General features: G+C 42.1%; 1 protein-coding gene across 1 annotated transcript in view; it reads right to left on the bottom strand.

Moving 5' to 3' along the window:
- Positions 1–21,982, bottom strand: part of FBXW4 (F-box and WD repeat domain containing 4) — a 91,994-nt gene extending 70,012 nt beyond the window's left edge. Inside the window, exons 1-2 of the mRNA XM_007533854.3 lie at positions 21,229–21,982; positions 2,375–2,470 (exon numbers count right to left, since the gene is read on the bottom strand). Coding sequence (XP_007533916.2) covers positions 2,375–2,470; positions 21,229–21,908 — 776 coding nt within the window. The 5' untranslated portion in view covers positions 21,909–21,982. The remainder of the gene's footprint in view (positions 1–2,374; positions 2,471–21,228) is intronic.
- Positions 21,983–26,948: the final 4,966 nt, after the last annotated feature.

The following is a 26,948-nucleotide window of genomic DNA, read 5'->3' as shown; positions in this document are numbered from 1 at the left end:
CTGGGCCATTAAATACAGCTTGGACTTTGTAGTAACTGAGGTTCTTCTCATGAGGTTTTTACAAGTGTGCGCATATATTATATAGAACATGTGGAGTGTGTATAGATGCCTGCATTCTCACTCCCTCTGCACATTCCTCTTCAATATGCCCTTGCATGAGTCTGTAGCATACAGTACTCAAGTAGGCAACAACAAGCAGAGGGAGGTAGAAATTCATATGCTTAGTGCCATCTGGTAGACAGCCATTTGCCTGGGACAAGAAACCAGGTTCACGCCAGGTGAAGAGTGGAGAATCCCAGGCAACTCGGTGACTGTTTTGTGTGTTTATTTGCCAAACTACATGAACCAGACCAAAAAGACATCAGGGATGAAAATTTGATAGAGAAATAAACTCTTCTTTCTGGTATTTAAAAGCAAAAGGTGGTGAGCAGAAGGTAAAGGTCTTCATGGTAAACACCCATTTTTCTCCATGTAGTTTCTTTACTACCACTACATAATTCAAATGGTGTCAGTTAAACACCAGAAACTGGTACAACAAGAAAGAAAGGGTCAGTAGACAAAGAAGCCTGCCTAAATCTACCAGCAAAAGAACAAATCAATCACGTTATTTCCAGTCCATTCCAACCAATCAGCAATGCACAACTTTCTTGGTAGAAAGTCAAATTATAACCATGATGAGTTAATACTGATTATGCATAAAGTTGGTGGCATTATCAATGCCAAAATCATCATCTAAATTTCCGGCATTTTTTTCCCAAGCTCTTCCTCCTGTAATATATATATATAAGCTTTTACATCCTATTTTGCCTTTTAATAAAGTAGGGAAAAAGGACTACAGGAAGTCAAGAGTAAAGGTATAACTCCCTAGAGTAGAGAATTTAATGAAAAATAATTGTAAAACAAGATGGGTTGAAATATTAGCTTTACTTATTTCTCTGGATAAGGTACATTAACAATGGTTACTGCTTAGTGATAGGGTTATAAGGTAAGTTTTCTTTAAGCTTTTCTCATTTCTTTTCGAATTTCTACAACAAACGTTTTTTTCCATGTGGTGCCAGGTATCCGACCCATGTCTCCTAGATGCTGAATCACTTCCATGACCCCATTTTTATTCTATCTTTTTAGAGAGAGAGTACAAAGTGCCACTTCATTATCCATGGAGTCCCACTTGCTCTGTCTTTGCTGCTCTCTTATGTTGTACTAGAGATAGAATCCAGGGTTTCACACATGAAACTAAAGAAATCAACACCCCAACATTTATTAATTTTGTAACAAAAATACAGAATTTGTTAAGACAAAGTACATTTCTGTATGCATTGCTGGGGAATGTACTCTCAGGGCCCCCACTATTTTATTAGCTTTTTGTTGCTAAGTTTGCTAAGCTCTTTGTATATTTTGGTTACTAGTCTCTTGTCTGATGTATGGCATGTGAAGATCTTCTCCCATTCTGTGAGGAGTCTCTTTGTTTGTGTGATAGTTTCTTTGGCTGTGCAGAAGCTTTTCAGTTTGATGTAGTCCCATTGGTTTGTTTCTGCTTTAGTCTTCCTTGCAGTTGGCTTTGTTTCATCAAAGATGTCCTTGAGGTTTAGGAAAGTGTTCCACTAATGTTTTCCTTTAAATATTTGATAGTTCCTGGTTATTTTATTCAGCATGAGGGAGAGAGACAGTACTTGTCCATGTCCATGGTGCTCTCTCCTATGGTGCTGTCCATGGTCCTCCCAGGTGGTGCTAGACTTCAAACCCAGGGTCTTCCTCATAGTAAGGTGTGACTCTGCCAAGGGAGTTATCTCCCAGCCCTGCAACTTTTTTTTGTAGTGTGAAAAAATGTTGTCCCTCTGGAGACTGGGCAGTAGCACACTGGGTTAAGTGAACATACTGCAAAGAGCAAGGACCAGTGTAAGGATCCTGGTTCAAGTCCCTGGCTCCCCACCTGCAAAGGGGTCACTTCACAAGTGGTGAAGCAGGTCTACAAATGTCTATCTTTCTTTCCCCCTCTCTATCTTCCCCCCCCCTCAATTTCTTTGTCCTATCCAGTGGAAAAACTGGCCTCTAGGAGCAGTGGATTTATAGTAAAGGTACCAAGCCCCAGCAATAATCCTGGAGGCAAGTAAAAAAAAAAAAAAACCATAAAAAAAAAGTTGTCCCTTTAACATCCCTCTGTGTTAAAAGAATCACCAGTATCCAGGGATACATCTCAGTATAGACCATAGGTTTCATGTGTATGAGACCTTGAGACAGATTCTAATAAATAATAAAGTGTCATCTGCCACCATACTGCCAAGACAGCCACACCTTATAGCTAAGACCAAATGCTTCATTTCCTCATATGCTTCTCTACCCCAGGAAGCTTTAAAAGAGCACAGGGACTACTTACCTGCATTTCCACTTCAACAGAATCCCCTCTCGGCAGCGTCCCAATCTCCAGTTCTGAGACACCCTTACTCGCTCCTTCACTGGGATAGCAGCCATCCTGTGTCAAGACAGAACAGATGTTCTAATCACCACAATGCATCATCAGCCAGAGAGAATATTATGAGTTTATTGGGTCAGGTCTAAAAAACATAAAGAGTATATCAGATATAAAGTGAAGTAGTTAAGAGATGAGAAAGGAATACATTTCTTTCCATACAAGAATAACAAGAAATCTAAGGAGAACATCCTTTACCCTATCTAGAGTGATGCCAAAACAAGATGATGAAAGAGGTAACAGAGTGCTGGAACCACCAGCTACCCATAAAGAAAAAGTGAACCTTGACCCTTTATCTACACCATAAAAAATTAACTCAAAAAGAGACAGACCTAAATATAAAATCTAAAACTATAAAGTTGTTTGGAAATATATATATACATATAACTCTATGCATGTGTGTGTGTGTGTGTGTGTGTGTGTGTGTGTGTGTGTGTGTGTGTGTGTAAGAGAGAAAGAGAGAAATGGGGACTGGGGACTAGGCAAAGTTTTAAGATACAAAGAACATTAAAAAGTTTAACAAATTAAAGTTTATCAAAATTAAAATTTTCTAAATGTGAGGGCACATCTAGACATGTGTCACATTACTAAACCAGGTTGATTCAGCTTATCTGGCTGACCAAACAGGCATCCTTTGCCTCCCTCACCACTCCATGTGTGTCCCTCCCAAAGCTAAAGATGACAACTTTCCCTGAATAGAAATGAAGCCTCTCCTCTCCAGGGCCTTAACCTCACTATGAATTAGCAATGGTAGGGACTGTCCCATTCTCCCAAGGGAGGCTGGGTCATTCTACTCTGCCACTCCGAGCAAGACTGGTCCTGAAATGAGTGCAGCCTAGAATGTTCCTAGATGTGACCATGGACTGCAAGCTCAGACTGACAGGGATGAAGAGGTTATTCAGGTTCCTGTGCTAAGTATGAATAGATATGGGCCCCAATTAAGATCGATGTGGTAAATAGTAAATTGTATTTTTTTTTCTTCAGTTTTGGGAGCTACCCTCTGCCCTGATCCAACTTTCTAGTCCTAGTCTTAACTCTGACACCATCTTCCCAGACAATATTTTAGACCACCTCTATGTCAGCTATCAAGCTCCAGCAAAAATTACCAAAATCATGGGCCCCTAGGAAAATACTTAAAATAGACTTCCTAGCTTCTTTTTACCCTAAAATCCCTATTCCCAACTGCTCTGTTTCTACTTTATGGTTCCTGTTCATTAAACATTTTGTCCTGCTTTATATCATATTGTCATTCAGTCACCAAGTTGCAGATGCTACTACAATTTCATCCTGAACTCCCTGGGCAGGTGACTTCACCAATATGTCCTGGAACCTCACCTCTCTAAAGCACTATCCTAGTAGGAAAAGATAGAAACAGGCTGGGGGTATGGATCAACCTGCCAACGCCCATGTCCAATGGAGAAGCAATTACCAACTTTCCACTTTCTGCATCCCAAAATTCTGGTTCATACTCCCAAACAGGTAAATATTAGGGGAAGATGACCAGAGGGCTCTGAACTCCAGGACCCGGGGAGAGAAGAGGAGGGGAAAAAAGGAAAGGAAGGACACTTAGAAGTAGTAGGTGTGAGTTAGAAAGGAAGAGAAGGCAGGACCATAGGGGGGAAAAAAAAAAAAAGGGTAGATAGATAGATAGAATGAGAGACAGTGATCTTGGGAGAATTAATGACATTTCCAATCAAGGGAATGGGGACACAGAACTCTGGTAGTGGGAAAGGTGGAATTATACACCCGTTATCTAATAATTTTGTAAAATAATATTAAATCACTAATAAAAAAAGTTGAAAAATGAGAAATGAAGGCTCTTTGGCAGAGGGTATGTGAATAATTGTACTTCCCTGCTAAAACCTCCAAAGAAACTCTCATATTGTCCTGTTCACCAAAATGAATACACAAGCCACAGTCTGAATGAGAATGTTCATGAGATAACAAAGGACTTACATCTAGAAAATATGAAGAAATCATTCATATATGAAAATATATTTCATGCACATATACGTATGAATGTGTATTGGCAGTCAATAAGGAATTCCCCTACAGTTTTGGTGGGAAAGTAAAATGGTACAGAAAAGGTATGACAGCTTATTATAAATCTAAGCATAAACCTATATTACGGCCTTGCAATTATCCAGGAAAAATTAAAATTTATGTTCACAGAGACTTATGCAAGAATGCCCAAAGGAACTTCAATTATAATAGACAAAAGTTGTAAACAGTTTAGGTATCTACCAACAGAATGGGCAAACATGCTACTTACTCATTAATGCATGGAATACTACTCAGCAATAAAATAGAAAGAACTATTAACACAGCCGTGGAGGTGAAACTCAAAAGTATTACAGTGAGAGAAAACCCTTACACAATGAGTTTCTATTGTATGATTTTTGTCTATATGAATCCTGAGAAGAGGAATAACTGACCACTGATGAAAAATCCAGAAGAGTGATTACTGCCAGGCTGTGGATGCAACACATAGAAACCTTCTGAAGTAATGTTTTGTATCAAAGTATTTTTTAAATTTTTTAATATTTATTTATTTTCCCTTTTGTTGCCCTTGTTGTTTTTTCACTGTTGTTGTAGTTATTATTGTTGTTGTTATTTGTATCTAAGTATTTTTACAGACTTTTATTTATTAATGTTCCTCTCTCCCTCTCTATCTCCTTCCCCTCTCAATTTCTCTCTATCCTATCAAATTAAATTAAAAGTTAAAAAAAAATCTTTTCAAAAAATGTTCATGGGGCAGTGGTAGATAGCATAATGGTTATGCAAAGAGACTCTCATGCCTGAGGCTACAAAGTCCCAGGTTCAGTCCCTCTGACCACCATAAGCCAGAGCTGAGCAGTGCTCTGATTAAAAAAAAAAAAAGTGTGGGCCAGGAGATATCTCACCCAGTTTAGCACCAACTTTGCCATGCACAAGGACCTGGGTTCAGGCCCCCAGCCATCACAGTGTAGCAACATGTAAGGGGGAGACTTCACAGGCAGTGAAGAGGTACTCTGTTTCCCTGTCCCCCTCCTCTATCTTTAAACAATAAAAGGGAATCTGATTAGTGGGGAAGTAATGTGAAGCCTCAGTAAAAAGCCCTGACCAAAAGAAAAAAAAGCAAAGCAAAGCAAAGCAAAGCTAGAAGGGGAATATCAATACCATTTTCCAGGTGAGGAAAAATAATCGATTAGCGAGCACATCAGCAGTTAATAGCATGGTCTGGAGGAGGGTTTCAATGGTGAGGCAAAGGAGAAAAGTTTAAAGCCTCTATGGGCCAGTATTTGAAAATTCAACTCCAGTCCCCACATCTATCCTATGTATTGCCTGGCTCCACTAAATAATACACAAGGAACAGTATTTGGGAACTGTGATGTTTTCAGAGTGTAGCAGAAAGAGTAGATAAACTAATCTACTTTGTAAATAATATTCTGCCTCCTGTCCTCAGTTTATCTATTTATTTATAGATTTATTTTTGGGTGATAAAGTAATAATCAAAGACTTTCAAACTGCAGAGAGTTTGAAAGGTTAACAATGTAAAACAGAACTGCTGGGGACTGGATGGTAGCACACCCAGTTGAGCACACGGCATAATGTGTAAGGACCCGGGGGAAAGCTTCGCAAGTGGTGAAGTAGTACTGCAGGTATCTGTCTTTCTACTTCCTCTCCCCCGTCAATTTCTCTGTCTCTATCCAATAAATAAACATATTTTTAAATAAAGATAAATAGGGGGTCAGGCAGTAGCGCAGCAAGTTAAGCGCACATGGCACAAAGTGCAAGGACCGGCTTAAGTTCCAGCCCCTGGCTCCCCACCTGCAGGGGAGTCGCTTCACAGGCGGTGAAGCAGGTCTGCAGGTGTCTATCTTTCTCTCCCCCTCTCTGTCTTCCCCTCCTCTCTCCATTTCTCTCTGTCCTATCCATCAACAACAACAACAATAATAACTACAACAACAATAAAACAACAAGGGCAACAAAAGGGAAAATAAACAATAAAAAAAATTAAGTAAAAATAAAGATAATAAAATGAAGCCATTTTCCTCACTTCTGGCTGAGATTCTCCCTCCCTGGAAACAACTCTCTGTGCACTGTGTGTATATATGTGTGTGTGACTACATATATGCCCATTTTTTTATAATTTTTTTTTTTTTAATAAGAGAGGGATACAGAGAAAAACATACAGAAAAAGACCAGTGCACTGCTCGGCTTTGGCTTATGGTGGTGATGGGGACTAAGCGTGGGACCTCAGAGTCTCAGTCATGAAGGTCTGTTGCATAGTCATTATGCCATCTACCCAGCCTGATTTTTAATTTTAAACGTAGTATACTATTCTGTTCTTTGCTCTCTTCATTTAACAAGATGAATGTCACTTTATAACTATGAATTTAGGCGCATCTCATTCTTTTTAACAACTGCATAGAACTTGTGTAACTTGGCCATCATTTAATGTCACCTGCTTATGGATATTTTAAGGCCTCCCAGACTTTTGCTATTAAAGATAATGCAAGAAGAGTCATGGAGGTGGCTCAGAGGAAGTTTCTAAATGAACCCAGGTAATCTAACCTCTTAACTGCTAATTTTTTCACATATAAAATAAGTGTTTCACACACAACTGCAGTTTGCTAAAATGGTAATAAAATGGCTTGGGAGGTGGCATAGTGGCTATAGCATTGGACTTGGGAGCATGAAGTCCTGAATTCAATCTCTGGCATTATAAATGCCAGAGTGATGCTCTAATGTTCTCTCTCTCTCTCTCTCTCTCCCTCTCTCTCTCTCCGTCTCTCCCTCTCTCCTGCTTTTTCATGTTATAAAAAAAAAATAGAACTTTATGGGGGTTGGGTGGTACTGCAGTGGATTAAGCACACATGACGCAAAGCGCAGACTGGCTAAGTATCCCAGTCCAAGCCCCCAGCTCCCTACCTGCAGCGGGGTGGGGGGTGGGGTCGCTTCATAGACGGTGAAGCAGGTCTGCAGGTGTCTCCTCTCTCAATTTCTCTCTGTCCTAGCCAACAACGACAGCAATAACAACAACAATAATAACAACAACAATAAACAACAAAGGCAACAAAAAGGAAAAAAACAGCCTCCAGGAGCAGTGGATTTGTAGTGCAGGCACTGAGCCCCAGTGATATAACCCTGGAGACAATAAATAAATAAATAAAGTAAGGTGCTAGATTTGGAAGCATGAGGTCCTCAAGTTCGATCCCTAGCATCCCATGTAGGAAAGCGATGCTCTTGTGTCCTCTTTCTCTCCCTCTCTATCTTGTGTTAACATTTTTTAAAAATAAAATAAAAATTATTCTTCTATCTGGAGAGATGGTTCAACAGAGTGCAGGACCTGCATGTAGGAAGCCCTGAGTTTATCCTGAGCACTACATATGGCATAATGCTTCTCTGATCCCTCCCTCATGCCTCTCTCTCTCATAAAATCTTTAAAAATAAACCCCTTTAAAAAAGAAGAATCAGTTCTCCCTAAGATTGAATGACTGGCATGATAAAAACTAATGTCTAGTACTGAATTCTTCCACTGGGTGAATGTGGCCTTGGTTTCACATTCCTATAGAGCAACCTACACAGCAGACTGAGAGAGAGCAAAGATGGTGAACAACATGGGCCAAAAGAGATGAATTGCTAGTGGAAAAGATCAGACTCCCTGTAAAATGTTATGTGCAAATCTCTCCCTGATATAAAAGAAGAGATGGTCTCCATTAACCTCTCTTCTTGAGTTAAAACTAAGTTAACAGGTGGAAGTAAAACCTCAAATTGAATATCCTGAATCACAATAGAAAGAAGGGGGCAAGAACCAACAAATGCCCTGAGTTGAGATAAGGACAGCACTTCTCTCATCCTCTGGTCACTTAACTGCAGCTTGGTGACACTTTACTAAGGGTCAAAGCACTCCCCTGAGGGCTTTGTCACAAGCAAGAAACTTTCAAAGTTGAACTTTAGAAGCTGCTCCCAACAGCACGTTCTGACTTCTGATGTCCTCTCCCACAGCCTCCACCAGAATCAGAAGACTGCACTGTAGTTGCTTAAAGCAAATTTTAACTTTTTTTTTAAGATTTCATTTATTTATTAATGAGAAAGATAGGAGGAGAGAGAGAAAGAGCCAGACATCATTCTGGTACATGTGCTGCTGGGGATTGAACTCAGGACCTCATGCTTGAGAGTCTAGTTCCTTAGCCACTGTGCCACCACTCAGTCCACAAATTTTAACTTTTTAAACATCATTTCATATGGACTGCACTTAAGACATAGTTAACTACTTTGTTTATAATAAATAAATAAAGCTGCTTAACAACTCAGCTTTTTCATCCCTTTTGTTCATTCAGTCATCTTTGATAGTTACTTTCCCTAGATGGTGACCAAGCTGTAACTATACTGTTGCTGACTTCAATACCTGAAAAGTCAAAAGGAATAAAATGACCTTTCTCTGTCACAAGTATTCTTCCTCTTTGCGGGGGACCTGTCAGAGTCCAGTCAAAGGGGGTCACAGAAGGAGGAAGCAGCAGAAGTGCCTTAGGAGACAGGTGCAGGTGCCCCCTACCCTTCATCCTTGAAATGTTCCCTCGTTGGCTGTTTCCCCAACACAGTTAACTGGTGTAAAGTGGAGGTCCCCCACCACCACCAAAAAAAAAAGATTAGTTCCCTATATTAGTTCACATGGCTGTTAATCACAGAGGAATCTCTAACCTGGACTGTGGGCCTGGTGGAACTTCTATTTTCCCAGCCCTCCTTCTCTTGCCTCAGGCTCATTTTTCCACTTCCCCCCCCCCCCCCCAGCTTTCCGGCACTTAGTCACCATTATAGTTTGACTGCATTCCTGGGCACATGACCTATTTTAAACAAAAACAATACAACATGCACCCCTGGTAAACTATCAAGTCCTTTAAAGTCTTGGCAACGAGCTAGTACAGGGGACAGAAATTAATCTGAGCAGCTATCTACAGTCCTTCATTTCACCTCTCCTCACACCCCAAACCATAAGCAAATAAATAAACTTAAACCAAGGAAGATGCTGGGGGGGGGAGTGAAGGCAAGGTGGGGTGGGCAGGGGTAAAGGAGTGTGGGTAGGTCAGAAAGGCCATAAGCCTGCGCTAACACCGGACAACTACTGGATCACAAAGCGGTCCTTCACCACCCTGAAGTTTGATACCCCTTGATGCCACTGAGGCTGCCTCCCTGCCTGCGATTCCCTCAAGCATCATTTTCTGGTGACTTGGTTGTTGAGAAAGGGAAGCAGGTAATCTGTCCATAAATAGACAGCCCAGCCAACTTAAGGGGTGCTGGGCTGAAGTGTGAAGACAATACTGAGTAAAATCACGCCTGGGGGCTTGGAATTCTCTCTTCATTCTCTTGATTTCTTTGATCTTCTTGCTCTCCACGAAGCAGATCCTCTCCTCAGACTGTCTGTGTCCATCTACTCTTCTACCAGCACTAGGAATTTGACCTTCATACAGAAGAATTTGAACAGCAGGAGACAAGAAACGTCTAGTTCTTTGTTAGTACTTGTGTTAGACTAAATCCTCCAATAGTCTCAACATCAGAGATTTATAATTATGGTTTTTTAAAAAAAATCAATGGCAAAGTTATCACACTGTGTTAAACTGTATGCCTCTTTCAGGAAGGAGGCAGGGCGCACCGCCAACACCCATGGTTGAAGTCAGGTTATAGGGAAAGTGGCAGCATGAGGAAAGGACAATGCACAAGGAGTGTTCAGAGGAGATGCTCTTTTGATGGCAAATGGACGGCACGAAAACCATCTCTTCTGCCTTCATTCCTACACCACACCTTTGCCTATACAGCCAGTATTATTCTGCCCCTGTCCCTGAGAAATTCTTGCTTTGCCCTCTTCTGGGCCTCAGTCAAATTCACTCACTTTTCAAGCTCTACCTAAAGCTTTCACTTCTCTGACTCCACCAAATGGTTCCTGTCTTGTATGAATTCTTAGACTGAACCTAGGCACTGTCAGTGTCTCACAGCTGAAATGTCTTGTTATCCAATTCAGTCCTCAGTTTCACAGGATTGAGTCTTAAATCTCTTGGTGCTTCTAAAAGTGTTTCTTGACCAGCATGTTAATGAGCAGTGTTTTACCAAGAAATTCAATAAAGTTCCTAAATTATCTTTAACCTAAGGATCTACACTTTTACTAATATTTCTGTCAGGCAAACCAATGAGCTGCAATGTGGTTCATGATAGTTTGCTGCAAATAAGAGGGAGCCTGCATGTTCAGAGGAACAGACATGAACTTTACCACAAAAGATAGAAGAGAACATGGACAAGCAATAAGGTTCTATTTTAAACATAGCACACTAGACAGTGAACAAGTAAATAAGCTTTGATAATCATGGGCAGATTTTCAAAAACTTGTTTTAAAAAGGGGGGTGGTGGGGAATATTCACCTTTCAATCTTTTTTTTTTAATATTTTATTTTATTTATTTATTCCCTTTTGTTGCCCTTGTTGTTTTATTGTTGTAGTTATTATTGTTGTTGTCGTCGTTGTTGGATAGGACAGAGAGAAATGGAGAGAGGAGGGGAAGACAGAGAGGAGGAGAGAAAGATAGACACCTGCAGACCTGCTTCACCGCCTGTGAAGCGACTCCCCTGCAGGTGGGGAGCCGGGGTTCGAACCGGGATCCTTATATATCCTTATACCGGTCCTTGTGCTTTGCGCCACCTGCACTTAACCCGCTGCGCTACAGCCCGACCCTCCACCTTTCAATCTTTTAATGTATTATTAAAAAAATCTATTAGATGGTCAGTGGTGCACCTGATTGAATGCACATATTAATATGCATAAGGACCCAGGTTCAAGTCCCTGACCTTCATCTGTAGAGGAGACTCTTCATGAGTGGTGAAGCAGTGCTACAGGTGTCTCTTTCTCTCTCCCCTCCCTCTGTCTTCTCTCTCTTCCTATCAAGCAAAAGAAAAGGGGGGGGGAAGAAAAATGTTCGCTAGTAGTGCTGAATTTGTAGTGCAGGTACCAAATACCAGTGATAACCCTGGTGGCAGAAATAAATTTTTAAAAATGTTTAATCTAACATCATATAAAAGTATGCCTTAAACGCAAAAGTTGAGAAGCATGGCCCTTGCATATTAAGTATTTTCACAGATACTGTGTAGGAACTGCTTAAGCAAAAGTTGTCAAAGTATAGTTCTCCTTTTAGCCTTCCAATAATGCCTGTTGGTTTTTCAGGAACTTGGACACACAACCTTCAAGCTCTTTCCCAAAACATAACACATCTTTAGGAATGCAACCAAACCCTCCAAATTCTTATACTGGAGAGGCTATATTTGCATAGTACTTGACCAATTTGTGTGTCCTGGTAGGTGTTCAGAGATACTAGGCAGGGGGAATAAAGGATTTTCAGTCATAACATTTTTAACTACGCCAGCCGAAATAAAGTCAAGCAAATTCTTCTGTTACAGGGCTTGTCAGTGTCTTTAATTCACCAATGAACAAAGTGAACTGCTAGAGAGAGAATGTGGAGCACAGCATTTCCCACACTCATTTGATCACAGAATTGACTTTTTAAGAGTCCTGTAATACAACTTAAAGGAAGGCTGATGCGGTGCAGAGAATTAACTAACAACAGCAAGAAAATGCTACGAGAGAGAAAGTGAGAAAGAGAGAGAGGGGGAGGTGAACTGGGTAGCAGCAGACTCAAAAATGGCTTTTGTTCTCATACCTTCAAAATGGCTTTTCCGGAGCTCCCCATGTGAAATGCAAGAAGTAATTACACTATCCTGCTTCTCAGGGTTGTTTTTTATTGTTTTTAATCTTGTAACTGTGTTCTATATTAATCACCAAAAATGGGTTCTCAGCCCAAGGGACCAAGTTTTTAAATCCCTGGTGCCCTTCCAGCCTAGATGAAGGAATGGAGGGGACGTGAACCACAAGCCAGCCAGAAAGTTTCTATGTCTGCAGCTTCTAGGTCAGAATGATAAAGCCATCCTCAGCCAAGCGAAGGGATGAAAGAGACGCTCTCCTTCAGCAATGCATTTCTCAAGGGAGGCCCTCGTAAACACACACATAGCCCATGTCTGAATCTTAACTCTTTTCAGTATGAATGTTCTAAAGGAAAATGCACAGAAGAGGGGAGATCAAAACTGGAACTACAGGGAAAGAAAGAATTAAAAAGTACTTGGAGAAAATTTCTCTCTCTCTAAGGCAGAAAACCCACTACAGAGCTAGTGAGCTGGGAGAAACAGTTCTTTCAGTGCAACAGCTTTCCAGAAAAAGTATCTCAACATATTTACTATAAAACAATTTAATTTCCCTGTCCCATCACCTGCCACCCCATCCCCACTCCACCCCCCACCCCCCAGCCCCCAGATTGTGGATTTCCTCTCATTCTTGGCAGAGTTACCAGAAGAAATATAATATCCCCTTCGGACTGCTCCCAACAGCTGCTGGAACAAGAGGGGGAGCTGGGGCATCCTTCCAAAGCTGCCTCTAAAAATGACCATTCCCCTGCCAAACCATATAACCGATAAGCATAAGACTCTGCTTTCTCGACTTTCTGAAAGTGAGGGGAGATCCCAGAAGCAAGTGTCCCTTCTTTGAAAATACCTGTCTCTGACCCATCTCTTTTCAAGCTGACTCCAAGCTAAACACATCCGTACAATAAGCCAACACTCTTCCTTTTCCGGCATCTCTTGGTACATCCCTCTTCTATTTCTCAGAACTAATATTTTGTTTCTTGTTTTTTTCCTGACACACCAATTACCAACTTAGTTAACAGACTCCTTCTTACCAAATTCCTATTCAGCATAATTCCCGTCTCTGCCCATGACTCCAGTACCACATTTCTTACATATGTTCCCAATACACACACATACAACCCTTTCCTGTCAAGGCTCTAAAAAAGCAGAAGTCTAGAAACCATTTCAGTGTGATTACCACACTGTACCTGCAGCACTCTTTTCCATTCAATATCATCATATACTAAATGCTCTTCAATTATGTCTTGAAAAGGCACATCACTAGGCAACAGAGAGACTTCCAAACCTTCAGTGTCTTGGCTGAGACCACCAACAAAGAAGTTCACTGGGGGCAGAGGCAATATCTCTCTCAGCCAGGGAGAGACTGGGCAGAGCTTCCCGCATCATTCCCCAAAGGTGACAGCCGGGGCTGAGTGAAGACCGTGAAAACTGTACAAGGGAGGGGGGCAGAATATAATGCAAGGAATGATTCAGAATCAGGGGCAGGAGAAGGCGGAGGGATGAACTGGCTGACCCCAAATGTCTTTTCCATCTCCAGCTCCTATGATTCTTTGACCTCCAATTCTGTGCTGTGGACAAAGAATGGAAAGTCAACAGACATGGTGATGTTTTGAAAGAGCCTAGCAGTCTGCTGTTGTCATTTAGTGGCCTTTGCGTGTATTTTTTAAGGTGTCTCCAAGCCCTGACTTCATTTCACAGTTGTCACCTTTCTCAGCAACTTGAGCTTATGTCAAATACCAAAAAAAAGGAAAAGAAAGAATGCACTGGCCATTAATTGTGGGCTAAAGAGGGGCAAGCACAGGGCCCCATTGGGTGGCCCAGACTTCCAGGGAGGGCAATGTGGGCAATTTGGATACAGTACAGTGAAAAACAGACTCAAGGTTGAAATAAGGCAGCGAAACTTCTCATAAGAGAAACATCCTTCGGATACATTTGATTTTAGGTCCAGTTCAAGCAGCTGCAGGATTCAGGAGTCATAAGCCTGTATATATACGTGTGTGTGTGTGTGTGTGTGTGTGTGTGTGTGTGTGTGTGTGTGTGTGTGTATGTGTGTGTACTTCTTTTTTAAATTTTACCAGAGCACTGCTCAGTTTTGTTTTGTTTTTTTGTTTTTTGGGGACTTAGTATGTCCCCCAAAATCCCTAGCATATGGCAGTACTAGGGACTGAACCTGAGACCTTAGGACCTCAGGCATGAAAGACTTTAAATAGCCACTATCCTATCTCCCAGCTCATATATTCTTAATTAGCACAGCCATCTTGCTTCAGTTGACTACAACTGGAATGCCATATGGATCCTGTTCAAACCTGAAGAAAACTGCTACACAGAAAGACTTGCCTTTCTATAATAAATACCGAGTCTTTAGAGTCTTAACCTCATCTGATGGTTGACATGCCCGAGATAAATTCTAAGGCTTGGCAAATACCTGTTTCTATAGATCAAAGTGAGGGGCATGTCAATTTTCACTGAAAATTCAAAATTCTATTTCCTCTTCTGTCTCTCCCCCCCCTTCTTCTCTCCCCCCCCCCCCACCACCAAACAGTTGATCTCATCTGAAGCCTTTAAAATTCACTGGAGCTTGGTCGCAAGAAGAGTCCACATGAGTTTTTCCTGTATCATAGTTGAGTCAAGACCAGAAACAGATCCAGTGGTAGGGTCCACCCAGAGTTAAGGTTAAGTCGCCACATAAAGGTAATTCTTTTCTGTGTCAAGCACTCAAAAGTGGTCTTTCATCTGTATGTTTCCATGATAACATTACTACTGGTCTTATTTCAACAGCTCTAACAAAATTTTACCTTGAGGCAAGGTGCCAGACAAAGAAAGCTAAAAGCATGAGATAGTAAAAAAAATTTTGTTGGAGAATTCATTCCAGTATGAACGGCTCATCTTGTAGACTATGGGGACACCGCTTTCCCATGCTTCTGCCTTGGAAGCTAGAGAATTCATCCCTGACTATAAGTTTTCAAAAATACCAAAAGAAGGACATAAGCAGCTTCTACCATCTCCTGGTCTTAGAAGAGAAGGTCTCTTTTCATTCTTACAGTCTGCAGTTAGAGGGACTGGCAGCCCTAGATCATTTCCTGCTTCCACAGGTGTATTGTTTTGTTTATTTTAATCCCATAAACTGAACTCAACTATTATTAACTCACAAACCCATTAAAAATAAGGTCTTCCCAAGGCAGCTGAAGATAAATACACCACATATGAAATCTCTGAATGAACCGGAGAACAAAAAATGACTCCCCTCTGAGCTAAAGCAGAAAGGTGAAGGAGAAAGCCTAAGCTACTTTAAGTTGCTAATTGTTTTCTGAAAACCACTGTTTAGGCCTTAAAAGTAACCACTCAGCAATGCCTTCTTTCAGGGTTAGGAAAAGGAAACTTTATGCTTTCTGGGCCAAAAAATGCTCTTAGGTGCAATCATTGTAAAACAAACAAACACACTCTGCTTATCTGTGTCCATCTCACCACTCTGGATGTTAATCATCACTGAAATAGATACCCCAGTCCTCCAGCCTCAAAGAGCTGCAAGCCCACAAGACCCTGACTGAGGAATGAATGTACATGCCAGGGCAAACACCTCAAGCCTTACTCCCTAAACACCTATTGTTAATCCAAGGCATATCTATCACAGGCAAATGCAAGCTCAAAAGGTAGTTCAAATAAAGATAGTTCAAATAAAATTCAAGTTTGAAAACATGTAAGACTTAGTTTGGGAGGAAGAGTTGAATTACATTACCTTTCTGTGACACAAGACTACTAAAGTGCTTTTTTTTTTTTTTAACAGACTTGCATATACAGATAGGCTCCACTGTACCCCCAATTCTTTGCTCTTGTCAATTTTTAGTATCAGAATTTGCAGGTAGCACCTCTGCTTTCCATCTTCCATACTGTCTTCTTGCATTTAGCCTACATGGCAAAACTAGGAGAATTAAACTTCAGTGTTCTGTTCTTAAAGAATAAATTGGGTTATTTTTCTCTCTGCTCTTTAAGGAAAGCTTAAACGATTACTCTAAGAAACATTTCTTTGATTTTGATGCTAAAGATATTTCTATTCTCCTAGGCTTCATAAAATCTTCAAGCAAAACTGATCAGTCAAATGACTGACTCAAACCATCTTTTACCCACCTTAAAAAAAAGGAGGGGGAGTCAGGATAAGCACCAGTGTTCACTGTTTGGGCAAAAGGCCTAAAGGGAAGCAAATTATTTGTTTGTGGTTTTAAAGTGACCAAAATGCCTTCAAGCACAAGTATAAGACCATTAACAAATCACAAGGAACCAAAGCAGTTCATCTTACTCAACAAAGATCAGTTAGGAACAGCCAAACTGAATAGGACTTGCCCTAGGCCGGAAGGTCAGTAAACTTTAGCAGTTTGTGTTTCTGAGAATCAAGAGACTCTTCAATGGGGAGTGCAGATCCTAAGCCCACAGGTCCTGCTGTCATGTTTCTGAAACCACTTAGGGCAGGTGAAAGAAACTAAAATCTGTGTGTGTGTGTATGTGTGTGTGTGTGTGTGTGTGTGTGTGTGTGTGTATGTACTTGGGTGTCCACGTCCTGTATTTAAGCAACATCTTTAAGTCAAGCCCACTCTTGCTACTTTTGCCTTTCCTTTAGACTGATTAGAGAAAAAACAACTGAGCTCTTTTCTACAACAATTAATTCTAAACGCCATGAGGTGCTGAGCATTATTACTAAAACATGTTCCCTTTCTTTAAGGATGATAAAACTTAGGTCCAATGAGGTTACATGGCATCTGATAAAATGAAGTTTTGTGTTACACTTATAAAAATCTTGTTCCACTGTTCAGACTGCAGTTAATTAGCCCAAAACCTGAATAACAGCACTGCCAGTCCTCAAAGCAGCCATATTCTCACTGTACTCTGGGCCCAGGTTGACATCATAATAGGACTGAGGTGCATGCTACCTCCCTCCAGAAATGACACCACTTTTCTTGGTGGCTTATCATGTCTCAGCAGCTGTCCAGAAACAGACCACACTGGTAAATACTCCCTCCATCTGATGTAATATGTATAAATTCTTCCCTTAACTAAAAAAACATAAGCAGTGACCCTGCTTTTTATGAAGGATTGTGGTAAAACAGCTTCCCTACAAGGTCAAAGATACCTCATCCTAGGACATGGACAAGAAATCAAAACACACGTGGCTAATAAATATTACAACCATATCATTTGGCAGTCTCAAAGCACCTTATACTATAAACTTGCTTCCACTATGTCGTTATTGTTGCTTATGCACACTCTTGGGGAGTCGGTCGGTGGCACAGCGGGCTAAGTGTACATGGCGCAAAGTGCAAGGACCGGCTTAAGGATCCTGGTTCAAGCCCCTGGCTCCCCACCTGCAGGAGAGTTGCTTACACAGGCAGTGAAGCTGGTCTGCAGGTGTCTGTCTTTCTCTCCCCCTCTCTGCCTTCCCCTCCTCTCTCCATTTCTCTTTGTTCTCTCCAACAACAACGACATCAATAACAACAACAATAATAACCACAACGTTAAACAAGGGCAACAAATGTGGAAAAAAATATATAATATTTATATAAGTATATATAAATATTAAAAAAAGAATACACACGCATTTCCATTGTCTCTTTTAGAGCATTTGAAACAAAAAATAAATACCAATTCTTCATTTGTTCAATTTCTTTTTCTTAATATTTTATTTGCTTATTTACTATTAGACAGAGACAAGAGAGAAATTGAGAAAGAAGGGGGAGAAAGAGACAGAGAGACACCTGCAGCTCAGCTTCACCACTTGTGAAGTTTTCCCCCTGTAGATGGAGACCAGGGGCTTCAACCTGGGTCTTTGTGCACTGTAATGTGTGTGCTTAACCAGGTGCACCACCACCTAGCACCCTGTTCTTTTAATTTCTATAAGGAAAGAAGCCTAACTTTGCCTTGACCAATTTTAGTCAACTTCTGTTATGGGTCTCTAGTAAGGTTCTTTTTTTTTTTTTTTTTAAATAAGAAATGAAGGTAGCAAGACTACATGTCTTAACAAAGCATACCAAAGAATCATCAACAAAATTGTATTAGGACAAATAGAAGCTAAATAAAATTACCAAATTCAAACTTTACCCCCCCAAAATTATAGTAATTTTGTACATCATTAATGACGCCTACCTGAGAAACATACTGAAAAAACTGCATTCAAATAAGAACACAATGCATAGCATATTTGGAAGTAGAAACTGTATAGTGAAAATCGCAGAACATTTTGAAAAGACAGAACTTATTTTTGCTGGGAGACTGAACAGGAGTAGAGAAAAATCAAAGATAACAGACATTCGACTCTATCAAAAAGCAACAACTCTATCAAGCAGCAGTCATATTTAAGACAGTATATAAAGAGACATAGTATATCAACAGAACAAAACAGAATTCACATACACACCCAGTATATATGCATGTAGTCATGCATCTATTAACTTTTCAGTCAAGGAGGGATTACATATAATATGGCAGTCTCAATAAGCTATATCACATAGCCTAGGTATGTAGAAACTATTCCATTTAGACTTATGTGACTATATACTTTATGATGTTCACACAATGACCATCTCACTAAATGATACATCAAGTATCCCCACTGTTAAGTGATACCTGATTGTATTCCGCGTTCACGTACACACATATCATATGTACATATGCCCATCTACAAATATAAATTTTATATTTGGCAAAGGAAACTTTTTACAGCAAAGGGAAAGAACTATTAAACAAAAATACAGTGATAACTAGGTAGTTTTTTAGAGAGAAAAAGTTGAATTCATTCCTTGTACCAAAACAAAAGTGATATTGATGAAAAACACTGTTAAAAATTTTTTTAAACTGGGGAGGCAGATGTAGATAGCATAATGGTTATGCAAAAGAAGACTCTCATGCCTTACGTTCCAAAAGTCCCAGGTGCAATCCCGCGCACCACCATAATAAGCCAGAACTGATCAGTACTCTGATTTAAAAAAAAAAAAAATTTAAACTAGGGGAAAGAGAGGTAGCTCACTAGGTAGAGTGTCTCATTGTCACATGCAAGACTCAGGTTCCAGCCTCCACACCACATAAGAGGTGCTGTGGTGTCTCCCCCCTCCTTTGCCTCGCATCCAAATGAAAAAGTGGCCCCAGAGCAATGAAACTGCACATGCACAAGATCCCAGACCCACAAAATACAAAATCAGGCTATAAGAAAACCAGTAGAACATCAAAGAGTATCAGGTCTTTGTAGGAATTATAAATTTCTCAGTTTTTGAAGAAAATTTAAAAAAACCAACAAATGTATTTAAGCACGCAACTTTCATAGCTTATAATTAGTAAAATGACCTGATGAGAAAGATATTTACATCAAAGATGGCAAAGCAGAGTGTATTATCTATAACCCACAAGAACTCCAAAGAAAAACATCAAGTTCAATAATAAATGGGCAGAAAACTCAAGAATTGACAATCTCACAGGTGAAGCAGACACACTGGAAAATATTTGTGCCGCCAATGGTAAGAGAAACGGAAAATAACAAAGATTTGAGATAATATGTCCACTAAAGTAACAAATATTTCTTAGAATTCCCACAGGAAACTGGTTTAATCAGTCTCTGTCGGTGCTACTGTAACTTAGTATAAGCCATTAACCTTTCATTCAGTAATGCCAACCTTGAGACTTTATCCATAGGAACCACTTTGAAGCTATGTATTATATGATTAAGTGACTTCTATCTCAATAAAGCTGTTACCCCCCAAAAACATTAAATAATTAATGTCATGGGGCCAAGTGGTGGTGCACCTAGTTGGGCACACACATTACAGTGCACAAGGACCCAGGTTCAAGCCCTTGGTCCCCACCTGCAGAGGGACAGTTTCATGAGTGGTGAAGCAGGGCTGCAGATGTCTCTCTCCCTCTCTATCCCCCCCAATTTCTCTGTATCTATCCAATAATAAAATAAATACAAATATAAAAAATAATAATGAATGCCACTGCTATCTATAATAGCAAGCTGGGCACAATATGAAAATGTAATAATAGAGAAATGTTTAGAATCTCACTATGGTACAGTCCATATACATTCATTATTATGTACTTTTTCTGCTAGGACCAGTGAGAGTGCAAGTAGTGGGAAGAAGTATGCCAATGAAAAACAGCTCAGAAAACGAAAGATAGTTGACCAGAGGTGGTAGTATTCCGAGGTTTTTATGTTTACAAAACCTTCTTCGATGTTGATGGACTGTGCTACAACTGCCTTTTTTTTTTTTTTGTAAATCCAAACTGGATGGAGCTGGGTACCAAATGAAAGCTTCTGCTCCCCCAGAGCCATGCACTCCCCTCCCCTTCCTATTTAACAGCTTAAGTGATTCGGAAAAGTTTTTCATTCACAAGTCTCAGTCAGAACCTACCCAAAACAGACCAAATTGGAATACCATGACTTCTTACACAGTCTAGACTTAATCCAGTCCCCTGCTATAAGCAGACATCCATTGTGTGCGTGTGTCCTTAGGCCTGTATCTAGTCATAAACCATGCTTGACATTTGGACCGAGGGCCTTCTTGTGTGGTCTGTGCCCTTTTCCCCCACATTTGATTTTACCTGAGTCCTAAGGCCTTCCAACCCTTAGACGACGGTGAGAGGGTAAATGTTTAGGAGACCATTCTGAGGCCACACAGTGGCCCGGGACCTTGGGCCTGCACCGAAGGAGGTGTCCAAAGTCACGGAGCAGCGGGTCCCCTAAGGCAGATGCCCTCAGGCATCTAGGTCTGCGGAAACACACCAGAAGCTGGAGGGGATGCTGGAACTGGCTAACTGTAGGGTGCCCTGGAGCTGTTTCCTGGGAAGGGCGCTGGGGTGTGAAGGGGCTGGGGTGTGAGAGGCGTCGGGATCCCCGCGGTGCTCGGGGAGGGGGGCGTTCAGCGAGGTCGGAAACGGTCTGGGAATTCGGGCTGCCACACAGCCCCCGGGCCGACCAGGCCGACCAGGCCGCAGCGCCCCGCCCTTTCCCGGGACGCGGGCCGGCCCGGGGCGGGGAGCGGGCGGGCGAGCGAGCGCTTACAGGTCGGTGCCGAGCCGCGAGAAGCCGGAGTTGAGCGAGGCCCGGGCTATCCGGCGCCACAGCAGGTCGCAGCTGGTGAAGCGCCGCAGCCAGCGGCACACCTGAGCCAGGCGGCCCAGGGCCCGCGCGTCCAGGTAGGAGCAGATGAGCAGCAGCAGCTCCTCCGGCAGGCGCCAGAGCGCGGGCCCCGCCGCGGGGCGGGCAGCGGCCTCCTCAGCTACCGCCGCCTCCTCAGCCGCCGCCGCCATGGCCGCCCCGGTGCCCGCGGGGCGACCCCAAGCCTGACCCCCGCGTCCCTGTGCCCTGCCTGGCCTGGCGCCCTCCCGCCGCCCGGTCCTGACCCTCCATTCCTCCTTCTTTCCACGCCGCCTTTCTTGTGCCTCCTTCCCCGGCACTGTGTTCCCCTCCTCTCCCCCTAGAAGCCTCCTCTCGCCCGTCTCCCTCTCGCCGTGCTCCCTAGGGCCTGCCCGGGCTTCCCCCTCCGCCCCTCGCCCTGCCGCCTCCGTCGCCTTCTGCTGCTCCGGCTTCCCCTCCGCCCCGCTTCCTCTTCCGCCTTTCCCCTTCCCCTTCCTCCGCTTCCCCCTGACGACCTTGCCTTCCTGCACCTTCCGCGCCTCCCCGCTCTCGCCCTCGCCCGACCCGCTATCCCCCGCGGGCCCCGGACGGCCCTGGCTGCCCATGACGGGCCGTGGGGCCGGCCCGACACGGAGCCGAGCCCGAGCGGCCGCCGCTGCCGCCGCCGCCCCGGGAGGAGGCGACACCATGTCGGACCGGGTCACATGGGGCGGCGCGGGCCGAAGCCTAGGCCCGCCCCTCACACCCGCGGCTGTAGAGCCGCCTAGGGTGCCGGCCGGAGCTGGGGTGCGACCCCTGCACGCTCCCCCCACCCCAGCACCGGTGGGAGCACATGCTTTCATTCGTCTGGCACGTGACCGTTCTGGGCCTGGAGGAGAGACCTCAAGAGCAGCTTAGGTCTTCGCGGCGCACCTAGCAGGAGCCCCTGCCTGCAAGGAGCACCCACTTCTCTGGGAACTGCAGTCCTAGAAGCCCTGCTTGTCTCAGAGGCTCTGAACCCCATCCGGGCAATGAGCAGGTCTTTGAGAGCTGTGGGAAAGTTGCAGTCCCTAGAATTCATAACTCTAGTCAGTGTCAATTCGTGGTAAAGCTAGGGACTCTTTAATTAGTTACCACTCAGGTACAAGTGACTCTCCAAAGTCGCCTTGGAACCCTTGCCATACCACCCATTTCATCCACAAGGACTGCAATCTTAAGGGAAGCCTAAGAATAACCAGCTGAAGTGACTGGAAGGGATAGTTCAGCAAGAGAACATTGGATTGGATTGCATGTGTGAGGCCCAGGGTTCCACCCTGGCTCTGCAAATGGCACAACAGTATCAGTCGGACTGACACACATTCACACACACACACACACACACACACACACACGAATACATAGACTTTATAATCAAGTACTAAAGAAGCAGTGCAAGGTGGCACAGTGGATCAGGTTTTGTACTCTTAAGCATGAGGGCAAAATTCAATCCCATCATGGTATGTGCCAGAGGGATGTTCTGATGTGATATCTCCTCCTCTCTTCCTTCTCATATATAATTTTTTAAAGAATAATAAAGTGTAGGGCTGGGAGATAACTTACCCAGTAGAACACACACTTGTAGAGCAGGAGGACTCATTGCAACCTGCCACCAGATGAGAGTACCATACACACCACCAGAGGATGCTTCATGAACACTAAAGCTATTCTTCCTCTCTCTCTTCCTCTCTCCTTATATGTCTCTCCTTTTCTCTGTCTAGAACTAACAGGAAGAGAGAGAGAGAGAGAGATTGAGATCACCTGGAACAGTGGAATCAAGGCCAGACATTCTGAAGACCCCAAAAAAAAAAAATTGAGACATTAAACATTTGAAAGATGACTGGTCTAAATCAAAGTGTGCTGTAAGAGTGAAATGTGTAGTGCAGGAGGTGGCACAGCAGATAACTCATTGAACTCTCAGGCATGAGGTCTTGGGTTCAGTCTCCATTATTGCATGTACCAGAGTGATGCTCTGGTTCTTTCTCTCTCTCTTTCTCCCTCCCCTTTTCCTCTCCTTACAAGTCAATTTTTTTTTAAAAATATTTTTATTTATTTATGAGAAAGACAGGAGAGAGAAAGAACCAGACATCACTCTGGCACATGTGCTGCCGGGGATCGAACTCAGGACCTCATGCCTGAGAATCCAAAGCTTCACCACTGCGCCACCTCCCGGACCACACAAGTCAATTTTTAAGTGAAATGCTCACCAAAATAACACTAATACAAAATAAAGAATGTAAACTATCTCAATGTCATGTTAATATATGATGAACTGATGTGATTTAATTATATTGGGCTAAATAAAAATAGTTTATGTAACTACTAGAAATGTTCTTATTATATGAGGCTTGCCTTTATGGCCTGCATTATTCTTCAATTGGACAGTACTGAGCTAGGCAGTAAGATTTGCATGGGGAGAGATGCTTGTAAGCCTGCCTGTGTACCTTAAATCCTGATAGGAAGAAATAGAGGATTTTACTTTGCATTTCACCTTGAGACCCATTTTCCGGGATCAAAAATATGAATGAGAAATTATTCTCCTTTTAGTTTAGTCAAGGATCCAGGGAAGTAACACTCTGCATTAAGATGCTGCAGAAGCATCATGTAACAAGGTCAGACTGGAATCTGGCTTTGCCTTAGAATTACTTTTTGATCTTAGCAAAACAACAACAAAAACCCACCTATGTTGGCCTTTTAGTGTTCTCTGTCTGTAGGGGAGATAATGCCTCTGCCTTACTTTTGAGGGATAAATGTGATGATCCCTGTAAAATGCTTTGAACTCCTCTAAGAAAATTCTCAATAATCGTTACAGGTCAAATCCTGTTACAAAAAAAAAAAAAAAAACCCTTACTGAGGGATGGAAGTACTTTGTGTAGAAATATATTTCTGAACTCCAGTCAGTGATTTACTTATTAAAGCAATATTTGATTTAAAAATGTTCTGATACAAGCAAGGAATTTAGATCATCTCTTAGAGATCATTATAAAGAAATTACTTGTTCACAACTATGATACTATTTGAAGACTGTCGAGGTAGGAATGGTGCCAATTGAAGAAATGGCATTATCAGTTCAACATTTATTGAGTTTGCTGCATTTGTCTACTATAAGCCACTCCAAAAGGAAGATATTGTTGAACACACATTCCTGCATTTTGTGCTAGAGACATTTGTAATTTCTGTTTTGTTTTGTTTTTTTTTGCCATTTCTTTACACAGAGTAAAGCTGAGTATTTCATTCACATTGTGCCTGGTTTTTAATGAAGACCATGAAGATATGAAAAATTATTTAATTAACCCAACATAAATCATTAGGATTAAATCTACAGTGATCTAAATATATTTACTCTTTGCCCTGTATTGCTTGCATTGATGGAGAAATTAAACCATCATTTTAAAGCATCAAGTCATCCTCTTTCATACCCAAACTAGAAAGCAAATGAACTGGTTTTTTTTTTTTTTTGCCTCCAGGGTTATTTCTGGGGCCCCATCCACTGCTCCTGGAGGCTATTTTTTCCCTTTTGTTGGCCTTGTTGTTTAATTGTTGTGGTTATTATTATTGTTGTTATGGATGCCATTGGATAGGACAGAGAGAAACTGAAAGAGGAGGGGAAGACAGAGAAGGGGAGAGAAAGACACCTGCAGACCTGCTTCACCGCTTGTGAAGCCACTCCCCCTGCAGGTGGAGAGCCGGGACTGGAACCCGGATCTTGATGCCAATTCTTGCGCTTAGCACCATGTGCACTTAACCCACTGCATACTGCCTAACCCTTGCAAATGAACTATTTAAACTAGAATTTATGGTTTATTGATTCCCCCCAAATAAAGTCAAAGTTCTTTTTTTTTTTTTCTTCCAGGGTTACTGCCGGGCCTCGGTACCTGCATCACGAATCCACTGCTCCTGGAGACCACCCTTTCCCCTTTTGTTGCCCTTGTTTTTTTTATCATTGTTGTCGTTATTATTATTGTTGTTGTTGCTGCTGTCGTTGGATAGGACAGAGAGAAATCGAGAGAGGAGAGGAGACAGAGGGGGAGAGAAAGACAGACACCTGCAGAACTGCTTCACCGCCTGTGAAGCAACTCCCCTGCAGGTAGGGAACCCTACACGGGTCCCTGTGCTTCGTGCCACATGCACTCAACCTGCTGTGCCACCGCCCGACTCCCAAAGTTCTTTCTATGTAGAAAGGCAAAACTTAAGTGGAAGTTTGACATTAAGGGCTAGGGATGTAGTTTAGTGGTAGAGTACCTGTTTCATATGTATAATGCCCTGGTTCAATCCCTAACACTACCATAAAGTAATATTAATTAATTAATTAATTAATTTTGGGGGAGTAAGCAGTAAAAAAATCAACTGTCAGACTGGGGAGATAGTATAATGGTTATGCAAAAAGGTCCTCATGCTTGAGGCTCCAAGGTCCCAGGTTCAATCCCCAGCACTACCATAAGCCGAGCTGAGTAATGCTCTGGTCAGTCTCTCTCCTCCTCCTCCTCTCCTCCTCCTTCTTCTTCTCTCTCTCTCTCTCGTTCTCTCTCTCTTTGTGAGTAGGCACTGGTCAATGACTGCTTATTGAGTGAAGGTACTACTGAAATCAGAAATGACTTCCAACATAACATGTGGGTGGGCCTGTGAGTGGATGAGTGGGGTCTTTGCTGCATAGGCTTGCTTTCTTTCTCCCCCACCCGTATCTCTCTCTCTCTCCATATATGTATATTTTAATAAAATATATTTTAAAATAAACTGTGGCTGAAAAGATGGATTTGTAACAAAAATGCATATTTCCTTTTTTATTTCTTTATTGGGGTATTAATGTTTTATAGTCAACAGTAAATACAATAGTTTGTACACGCATAACATTTCTCAGGTTTTTTTAATTTCTTTATTGGGGATTAATGTTTTTTTAAATTTATTTATTGGGGAATTAATGTTTTACATTCAACAGTAAATACAATAGTTTGTTCGTAACATTTCTCAGTTTTCCACATAACAGTACAACTCCCATTAGGTCCTCTGCCATCCTGTTCCAGGAATAAATGCATATTTTCATAGAGAACCTGAGTAGCATTTTATGGTCAAAGAAATAAATGTATTAATAACAAAGGGATATAGAAAGAGTACAGTAGACTTCAGAAGTCTTTAAGAAAAATCATCAGCTCCCTGGGAGTTCAAATCCCAGAGTAAGCATTATGAAATTAAGTGGGAGTGGATAAATTTGGGTTTTATAAAACTTTTTCTTTTTTTCTTTTACTGTTGTTGTTATTGATGTCGATGTTGTTGGATAGGATAGAGAGAAATGGAGAGAGGAGAAGAAGACAGAGAGGGGGAAGAGAAAGATAGGCACCTGTAGACCTGCTTCACCGCCTGCAAAGTGACCCCCTGCAGGTGGGAAGCTGGGGGCTTGAACTGGGATCCTTATGCCCGTCCTTGCGCTTCTCGCCACATACACTTAACCAGCTGTGGTACCACCTGTCCCCAAAGCGTTTTATTTTCAAGTGTTTTGATGTGCTGCTCGAGAGTGAACCAAGATCTTGTCCAGGTGCACTACCACCACTGAATGACCTCCCCAGGCCAACTGCTTTGCTCTTTAATACAGACAGAAAGAAGCTAGAGCACAGCAATACCACAGCACTGCTCCG

The sequence above is a fragment of the Erinaceus europaeus genome, chromosome 14 (genome assembly GCF_950295315.1).
Source record: "Erinaceus europaeus chromosome 14, mEriEur2.1, whole genome shotgun sequence".
NCBI lineage: Eukaryota > Metazoa > Chordata > Mammalia > Eulipotyphla > Erinaceidae > Erinaceus > Erinaceus europaeus.
This window is presented reverse-complemented; position numbering and strand designations above follow the sequence as displayed.